Here is a 10450-nt window from a genome sequence, read left to right as displayed (position 1 = left end):
CCTAAAAGCCCTAAATTACCCCAAAAAGGGATCTAAAACATGAAAGAGCAAGGTATCAGCTTTATACCTCTAAAGAACTGCAGAGGGTGCACAAACTCGAACTCCTATGGCCTCCTCTTGATTCCTCAAGCCCTTCCCTTCCTTCTTATGTTCCAAAATCACCAAAAACCACCACAAAGGCCTTAGATCTTTACACAAACGATTAGGGTTTGATATGGAGAGTTCTGAGAGCAATAGGGACGAAGGGAGGCTGAATGAGATGCTTAAATAGGGTGCAATCCCTTAAATTAGGGTTTTGTCCAGTCAGGGCCTACTCGTCGAGTCTGGCTGCCGACTCGTCGAGTAGGTCATTAAACTCCCGGGTCCAAGTCGCTCCTACTCGTCGAGTTGGCCATCAACTCGCCGAGTTCTAGGCAAAAAAATGAATAATACTTGAACGAAATTCATACCAGAAACCGGGTGCTACACTATGAAATTTCGTCAAAGGTCTTTTGGCATGAAACACCCATCATATAGATAGTTTGAAATAATATTTTTACAATAATTTGAAAATCATTCAATTTAAAATTATCTGCAAAAAAACATTCAAACACATAGATGTCTTTTTTTAACAATTTTAAAAGTTAAATGTTCAAAGTAAAGTATACAATGGATTTATGGTTTACTCAAAATACAAAGGTAAATTACTAATTTTTTTTTCAAATATAATACTAAGAAAGTCTTCCAAATATTTTATCATTTCATAATCTTTAAGTCCACATATAACACTTATAATATCAACACATGTCAAAATAGTACGTTAAACATATAAAGCCAAAATAGTACGTTAAACATATAAAGCTATGTGAGTAATACTGATGTTAAGCTAAAAAGGAAATAACAAGGTTATAAAAAGTACTATACCCAAATTTCTTTTGAAACTTCATAAACTAACTAACATCATTATTGGGGAAAATATGGAAAAACACAAAATACATTGTTATAACGTCGTAATACTCAATAAACTTCATAAAAAACAAACATCGTAACAATTTAATGTACGATATGGAATCAAAACCCAAACCTCGTGTCATCCAATCTCATGTCGTAATTGTCCCTTATTCTTAAGGACTTCCTAAGTTAGAGGGATCGACATACCAAATCAAAAGGATCAACATCTTAACTCAAAATGATCGACATCCCAACTTAAATGGAACGTCGTTCCAAGTCACAAGTGTATATCCTACCAAATAAATTAACAAGCATTATCATGACGTAAACTTGTTTGAAAACCATGTAAATTGTACCCATTTCAAAATTCTTTCTTAAAGCATTTTAGCGAATGCAACAATTAAATATCTACAGTATATCAAACAAATTATGCACATAATACTGAGTGAATAAAAGTAAATCCAAAGAACAAGATCAAATATGGACACATGTTATATGATAAATACTCACGTCAAACATGCAAATAATCTTATATGTGGCTTTGCTAGTTGAAAGAAACGTCAATATCATCTAAAGAAAAACATCAAGTCTATGAGCGTTTGACAAAACGTTTCGTTTTGAACAGAAAGTCTCGTTTGGCACTACAAGTTTCTAGCGTTTAGTTTAAACAAAACGCTCCAAATCCAAATGTTATTTCATGTAGCGTTTAGAAGCTACCCGTTATTTTTGTCGAACATATATCATTGACAATAATTGGTTATTAACTTTTTGTTTATGTTTTCTAATTCATTTTACTTTTTTTTTCCATTATATATCGGTTCAGGTTCATAGAAGAGTAGTTGAAGCAACTAAAAATTTAACAAATCAAAACTAAATGATTTGGGAAATATGTCAAAATCAGGTTAGTACATGACCGCGTGAAGAACAAAAGAATTCACATGGCTTGTGAGTTTATACGAGAACCTGCCATTACAAACAAAATCCCCAAAATGCTTCCATAACTTATCCAATTTGACTCAAACACCTTTAATTAGAATTTTAACGACTTAGGGTCACTAGAATTCACAACTTCATTTAAACATAAAATTGCAACATAATTAACATCATTAGCTCATGAAACAAAGTGTTTATCACCAAAAATCAAGTTTAAGCTTGAAAACTAACTTTAAAATTTATGTTTATCCTCAACAAAATGATGGCACATCCTATTTCCTCTCAATTTCCAACAATTTTGATTATAGACATAGCCGATGATTGTCATCAAACATACTGAAAAATCAATTGAGAGTGTAATTCCATGTAAAATACCAAACACATATAAAGGTTGAAAAGTTGATAAATATTAACATTAATTTCGTATAAACTCGAACTCTTATTACAGGGTATATTTGAACTCAAACGTGATAAAAGCAGGTCGATCTTTACAATATTAACGGAGAATAATGTTTAACTATAGTATAATAACAAAATAAACTGAAAATCAAGAATTCATTGAAATTCGATATAAAATTATATATAAAGTTTGAAAAATTGATTTCATTCTAATTTCTTAAAACTAGAGAACTTTTATCATAAATATCTTATATTATATTCAAACTCAAACTCGATCTTCCCATCTCGAATAAGTAAACAAAAAGACTTTGAAATCAAAATATATTTGTTTAATTAAGAATAAAGTTTAACTAATAATTCAAAGGAATAAATGGATTGAAAATGGGAATAGGGTTGGTGAATGGTGAGGCTACAGTCGACATTTTACCAACCCCAACCCCAACCCAAATCCCAACTCTCTTATAAAACCCCATCACTCCCCACCTATCTCTCTTCGTCTTGCTCCTCAGATCGTGCATACATTACAAGCTTTTGCACTTCTCTCCTTCCTAAACCTCCTGTACAATGGCCGAGTATGAAGGAATTCTTTTGGGAATGGGAAACCCCCTTCTCGACATTTCAGCAGTAGTCGATGAGGATTTCCTCAAAAAGTAATTCTCTCATTCTACGCAATCTTTGTCTGTTTCATGTTTTTATTTATTTTTGTCTATAGTGGAAAACCGATGGGATTGTTTCGATCTGACTTAATATCATTCTGATCTGGATAGTTTTGTTGTTTATGTCTCTTTTTAGCAAGAGATCTATTGTTCTCTGCCGACTAAAACCGACTAAATTTGCCTATGAATGTAGATTTGTTTTTGAACAGTTTGACATGCTTTCGTCAGTAGAGTCATTGTTCTTTTCTATGAGGTTTTAGATCTAGGGTTTTAGATCTTGTAAGAAATGTAGCAGCTTAGATAGGACATGAGGCTTAAGTAGTCGAATCCAAGTCTGAATAGCAGGATCAAACCTTATAATTTTAGCGCCATGCCTAATTCGAGCAGAATTATCAAACCTTGAATCAGTTCTGTTGTTCTTTGATTACAGATATGTACTTTCAGTGTCGTTATATAAAAAATAAAGTATCCTGTTATAATTCCCCTTAAATCTCAGTATATCAATATAAATTTTGGATCTTAAGTTTATTGACTTATTCACTTGACCAAGCAGTTTTAGTCGGTGGTCTTGTTTTTTAGCACTACTGGTATTTTGAGTTAGCCTTTAGTTAACATCAAGAGTTTTCTGGACCTTTTGTTTCTTCTACTATGCAAAAGAAAGATTAATGTGTGGCTAGATGATGTACAATATATGTCTTGTAATGGCTTGTGGTCTTTTGTGGATCAATGTTTATTGCACTCTAATCTTTGTTTGTTTGTAATTGTAGATATGATGTCCAACTAAATAACGCCATTCTTGCTGAAGACAAGCATTTGCCCATGTAAGTGTTCTTATCTTACTTTATCATGGGACATGGATACTATCTTATTACATTATAGATGATATTATGTTATTCACCTTAATATATCTGTACTTGATTCAGAAGTAGCACATTTCTGATAATAACAAGGGATGTTACCTTGGTTTTTATGGTCTTGTTCTGGTTTGACTTGTTTTCAGGTACGATGAAATGTCATCCAAATTCACTGTAGAGTACATTGCTGGAGGTGCTACTCAGAATTCAATCAGAGTTGCCCAGGTAAGTAGCTGCAACATTTTTGTCATTGCTGTTCATGAAAGTGAAAAAAGACTGATTTACCCTTTTTATTGCTGGTTTGCAGTGGATGCTTCAAATCCCTGGTGCAACAAGTTACATGGGTTGTATAGGAAAGGACAAGTATGGTGAGGAGATGACCAAGAACTCAAAAAGTGCTGGAGTTAATGTACTATTCTTGTTCCTTTTGAGTGTCTTGTAATTCTATTATCATGATTCATGAATTACTGATTATATATATATATATATTTTAGTAATAATGATGATGATGTTTATCAGGTGCACTATTATGTGGATGAGGCTGCACCAACTGGAACATGTGCTGTTTGTGTTGTTGGTGGTGAGAGGTCACTTATTGCCAATCTATCTGCTGCCAACTGCTACAAGGCAGACCACTTAAAGAAACCAGAGAATTGGGCTTTGGGTAAATCTTTTTAACAATTTTAGTCTTGTTTTTTTATATATTATATTGCTAACACTAATACTAAGTTACTAATATTAATTAATCATCTTGGACAGTTGAGAAGGCCAAGTACATCTATATTGCTGGCTTTTTCCTTACAGTGTCTCCTGAATCAATCCAGCTTGTAGCTGAGCATGCAGCTGCAGCCAACAAGGTAATGAATGAGTAATAAACCGATTCATATGGATTGAAAATTTCTTATCTCTCTGACATTATTACCCCTGCTGTAGGTTTTCACAATGAACCTGTCAGCACCATTCATCTGTGAATTCTTCAAGGATGCTCAAGAGAAAGCATTGCCTTATGTGGATTATGTTTTTGGAAACGAAACTGAAGCAAGAACATTCTCAAAGGTTCATGGGTGGGAGGTAAGAAGAAAAAGATTGGTTAAAAGATGAGATATGACATGACATGTTATAAAATAAAAATTGGTTATGATGATGTTTTACAGACTGATAATGTGGAGGAGATTGCAATTAAGATCTCTCAGTGGCCTAAAGCATCAGGGACATACAAGAGGATCACTGTGATCACTCAGGGAGCTGATCCAGTTGTGGTTGCTCAAGATGGAAAAGTTTCAAAGTATCCAGTCATCTTCTTGCCAAAGGAAAAGCTTGTTGACACCAATGGAGCAGGTTTGTATTGTATTCTAGTTTTTCTCATGGTTTTGCTAAAATGGATGAAGAAATACTAGATTTTTACTAAAATGGTTTTAATTTGTGTTTTAGGTGATGCGTTTGTTGGAGGATTTTTGTCTCAATTGGTTAAAGAAAAGCTGATTGAGGAATGTGTGAGAGCTGGATGTTATGCCTCAAATGTGATCATTCAAAGATCAGGGTGCACCTACCCAGAGAAGCCTGACTTTAGCTAGATTTCTTCATGAATGTGGTGGACCCAATTTTCTTTTAGGGTTGCTGTTCTATTATCTCTCATTATTATTGTTTACCTTGCATTATTATTATTAAACCTCTTAAACCAAATCAGCTGGTGAAAGTTGAGGTGTCTTTGTTTTGGAGGCCTGAAATTATGTGGTGTTTGTTGGTCTCGAAATATACGTTTTATAGTGATTAATAAGTTTTGTTGTAACTTTTTTTTTTGGTTAATGTAAAAGATTATTCAAGGATGAGTTGCTGATTGTGGTTTATATCTTTGTTGTATGTTTTCTGCTTGAATGTTGATATTGTGATTTTTGTAGAATATTAATTTTGAATAGAATCTCCAGGCTACATGGGAGAGGTTACTGATTATTGAGCTAAACAAAAAAGATACTCGCCATTCCTATTCCTAAAACAAACGTTGGCCTTACTTAGGAAAACATTGAGTTTGATTGAAAATGACAAAAAAAAAAATAATAATAATAATTGTTTACTTATCTGAGTGTGGGTGTAGATGGGTAATTTTATTTAATTTGTAATTTTCAGAAAAGTCTTTATATGTCGGATTGTTAATGATAGTCATTGTTTTTTTGAATGGAAGTCTACATAATATTATCTTACCATAATTGTATTCTCTCTTAGAAAGATGATATTAACTTATTGTATTATCTGTATATGACATTAGAATCTTATTGTATTGTATTATTTATGTATGACAAAATATTATCTTACTAGTTAGTACAAAGTATTATCATAATGCATTCTTTATTTTTAAAAGAAAATATTATCTTAGTGTAATTTTATCGCACATAGGGTAATATTTAACTATAATCGTACTATATTCTCTTTGTATAATAGAAGACATTATCATATAATAATCTTATTATTTTCTCCTTGTTGAACAAATTGTTTTGTCTTACTATAATCTTATTATTTTCTTTTTGTTTGAATGATGATTTTATCTTATTGTAGTCTTATGAATTCTCATTGTCTTATATAAGTACTATCTTACTACAATCTTATTATATTCATTCTGTCAGACATAGAGTACTATACTATTATCTTATTGTAAATTACTGTGTTTTTCTTGTTTGAATGCGAGTATTATTTTATTATAATTTTTATATATTCTTTCTATATGAAGGGTACTATCTTACTATGTTTCTCTATCTGACAAAGGAATTATTTTACAATAACTTTACTGTAATCTCTCTGGGTGACATAATATGTTATCTTAGTGTAATCTTGTTGTATTTTTTTGACATGATATTATTTTACTATAAATTTATTGTATTTTTGTATGATAAAATGGTTTTATATTTACTGTAATCTTACTGTATTCTATTTGTTGACGGATAATATTATTTTACTGTAAGACATGCTTTATTGTATGAATATGAATGTTGACCGATTAAGGAACACATGTGAAAGATAAGGGTCGCAAAAATAAGGATGTGGTAGACATGTGGTAAAACTTTGTTAGATTGAATATCAAGCGCAATAATAAAAAAAATGATGTAAGTGATGCCAATCATTGATAAACTAAGGGAAAGAATATTCAAACATGTCAAAATGACACAATTGGCAATTGCGGTTAGGAGGATGATATAGTTTTATCAATGGTGCGAGGAGAAAAACATAAGGTTAGACTTGAAGGAGTTGACTCTTATCAAGGAGATGACCTCATATTGGAGGGCATTGTTACAATTAACATTTTTGGCTAGGAAATTCTATATATGTATGATCTACTCTTGATGTACCTTGTAACTCTAAGATTGATGTTATACATATTATTCACTCAAAAACAACAATTCGGATCAAAACTCACTCGTGAAGCCCTAAACCTAATTCAACGCACTACACTCACTCAACTTAGGGCTTGTAACCCTAACTTTCCGGTTCAAACCCTTATTGGGCCATGAATCATTTATTGGGCCTAATGGGCCAATAAACCCACAACTTGATTATTTTGGATTAAGAATCCACACTTAGGCCCTAATTGGGCCGAAATTCATTAAATATTAATGTTTGGGCCATAAGACTCCTCATGGGCCTTATTGGGCCGACAACCACCCATTTGTTTTCAATGGGCCGAAAATCCATTGTTTTTACCTCTTTTGGGCCGAGAACTAGTGTGTGGGCCCGATGGGTCGAAGATTTCTTATTGGGCCATACATCTAGGGTTGCTATTCTATTCAAGACCAACCTTTCTTTTTCTTTTCACCCCATATCTATTATCGGTTTTTATATATAAAAAAAAGATAAGAGGGTGATTAGTGTGTTGCCACCTCACTAATAACCATCAAGTATCAATTCTATTGTTTAACATATATTTATGCAACTAAGCTAGAACCTCCATGCAAAAACCACTTCACTCTCTCTCTTCCCTTCATATTCTCGGCTATAGGAGCCTCCACCACCATCTTCATTTCAACATACTTCAACTCCCATTTCTCTCTAAATCTACAAAGAATTCACTCATCCTTCCTCTTCAGATTTCGTGTGTGCTTGTGTGTGTGTTCAAGGATACTTCATCAAAGTTCATCATTCTTGGTAAATTACTTCCATTCAAGAAGTTAACTTCATTTTTCACACCCCCGAACCAGACGACGAAATCGTCCGGGGGCTTGTGTGACTATCAATTGAATTATCATCACAGTGAATATACATGAAACATAACACAATCATCACCAAACATTGCATATTACAACTGGTATTGTTCACATCAAGTACATTGTCTTAGGTTACATGTTCCCAAAATATAAATTGTACGATGATTTGACATTACACAAAAATAAATTTCCTACACTTGAAAGTTCCCCTGCTTAACGATTACCTGAGAATACAAGTTATTTTGAAAACGGTCAACATATATAATGTTGGTGAGTTCATAAGCATGTTTAAATGAAAGTTATTGTATTGTTTGTAAAACCCAGAAAATCCGATATTTTCTGTAAAAAGTCTGAAAAATGATGTGAAAATCGAGTATAAATGCATGTGTGAATTTCATAGTAGTAACATGTATAAGTAAACGATCCAAAATTTCCTTGTATTGTATCTGTTGTAAGTAGGAGGTAATGAAAAATAGTATTTCCCCCAGAAAATCCGATATTTTCTGATTTATAAAAGTGTGGTAGTCCTTGCATTATCGTATGAATTGTTTCGTATTAATATGATTTAAGCACTTGAATTCCCGTAATGTACTGATGATAATGGATCTCTGTGTGAGTCGTTATAACCATGCATGATAGTGACTAATTTGCCTGTCTTGGCATTTTCCAAACGCCGGATTTTGATCAAGATTTTGTCACCCTAGACTGACCTAGTCTAACTGTAGCGAACAGCTCAGGTGTGGGGGAGTCACCCCCGTATAGATCTATACACAAACTCTCGCTCTCCCTCTAGGAGACTCTGATTATAACTACATGCTACGACCATACACTCAATGGAGTCAACCGACAAGTCTCACTAGATTCCAATTATTGCCACATGAATATGTATACGTTATATGTATTTAGAATTTCGAACACCATATGATACATGAATATGAAAGGATAAGGCCCAACAAACATGAAGAAAAGACAACTATGACCCATTAGACATGTAAGTTATTTCCAGGCTTGTTAAGTATGTCATGGACACATTAAAGCCCATTAAGCATACGATGAATTATTCCAGGCTAAATTAGCATGTAAATGGGCCACTAAGGCCCAATGACATGTAAAGACTAATTTAGGCCCATTAAGCATGTAATTGGGTCACTAAGTCCCAATAGACATGTATTGAATATATTGGGACCAATAAACATGCAAATGGGTCACGAAGGCCCAATAAGCATGTATAGCAAGTACTAGGCCCAATGTTCGTACCATTGTTGTATTTCGTTTGTTTGTTATAGTATGGATTCTTTTGGTTGAAACGTTTCCCCATAATGTTATAAAAGTCAAATGTTTGGTTATAACAATATTTTTAGTTTATATAAAAATATACCAATTTAACCGTAAGTTATAAATATTTATATCTTCGGTCCAGTTGTTTAATAATTGACATATTTGGCCCAAAAATACATATTTGGCGATTTCAGCCCCTTTTTCACCGAATATTTTATTTTTAACCCTTGTTTAAATAAAATGACATTTTTGGTCCTTCTTGGTGAAAATAACATTTTTAGCCCATTAGACCATCAAACTTAGCATTTTCGGCCCGATTATAAATTTATTTTACAATTTCGGTCCAAAATACGTTTATTGCCATTTCCAGCCCTTATTTAAAAATTTACATTTTTGGCCCAATTTCCGAAAACTTTACATTTTTGGCCCAATTTAGAAATAGGTGTCATTTTTAGCCTATATTTTTGTTCATTTCCTGTTTTTGGCTCAAGTTTTGATTAAATAACATTTTAACCCCTAAAAACTCATATTTTTCGCATTTTGGGCCCAAAAACCGTAAGGCCCAATTTTTAAGCCCATTATGCTAAAATTTACCCTTTTGGTCCTTTGAAAAGTGTGATTATCATAAAAACCCAATTTTATGCAAATTTGACCTTTTTGATCCTTATAAAAACCGTAAGTGGCAAAATTTCCCAAATCTTTTGTTTACTTGTCAAAAATGAACCTTATACAAGATCTTTGTTTTGTTTTTCACATCTTAGGCATGTATAACACTTTTATCCTTGTAGTATGATGTTTAGAGTGTTTTAGTTTATGGATCTCGCCCATTTTTGTTAGAGTATTCAAGATTCATCAAGATCTATCACATAATTACAACATAAACCAAGAAAATTACACATAACATGCATAAATACATAGATCTACACATAAACACTTGTATTCTCCCCCCAAAAACATGTAAAAACCGAAAACAAGGGGGTATGAACTCACCTTTGCTTGTTGTTCTTGGTTTTAAAGAAGAAATGGAGAGATCTCGGCCTTTAGCAAGCTTTCTTGAGTGATTTTCGAACTTGGGAAGTTTCTAAGAGTATGATCATGGAGTAAAGCTAGGTAAGAAGGAGTTCTTAATGTTAAAATGGAAGGAGATGTTTGTGTTTGATAACAACTTACCAAAGGTTGAAAATACTTGATGAAGATCCTTGAAACACAA

The 10450-nt window shown here is 32.9% G+C and overlaps 1 protein-coding gene across 1 annotated transcript; it reads left to right on the top strand.

The window, feature by feature from the left end:
• Positions 1-2737: 2737 nt before the first annotated feature.
• On the top strand, positions 2738-5619 carry LOC145161126 (adenosine kinase 2). Its single transcript, XM_079080573.1, has 9 exons — positions 2738-2912; positions 3686-3739; positions 3919-3997; positions 4080-4181; positions 4292-4436; positions 4532-4629; positions 4706-4843; positions 4927-5110; positions 5204-5619. The coding sequence occupies exons 1-9, from the start codon at positions 2827-2829 to the stop codon at positions 5344-5346; spliced, it is 1029 nt and encodes a 342-aa protein (XP_078936699.1). The 5' UTR covers positions 2738-2826; the 3' UTR covers positions 5347-5619.
• Positions 5620-10450: the final 4831 nt, after the last annotated feature.

The sequence above is a fragment of the Lactuca virosa genome, chromosome 2, assembly GCF_052849685.1.
Source record: "Lactuca virosa cultivar CGN04683 chromosome 2, Lactuca_virosa_CGN04683_v6, whole genome shotgun sequence".
Classification (NCBI taxonomy): Eukaryota; Viridiplantae; Streptophyta; class Magnoliopsida; order Asterales; family Asteraceae; genus Lactuca; species Lactuca virosa.
The sequence above is the reverse complement of the archived record's forward strand: the minus strand, read 5'-3'. Positions and strand labels throughout refer to the sequence as shown.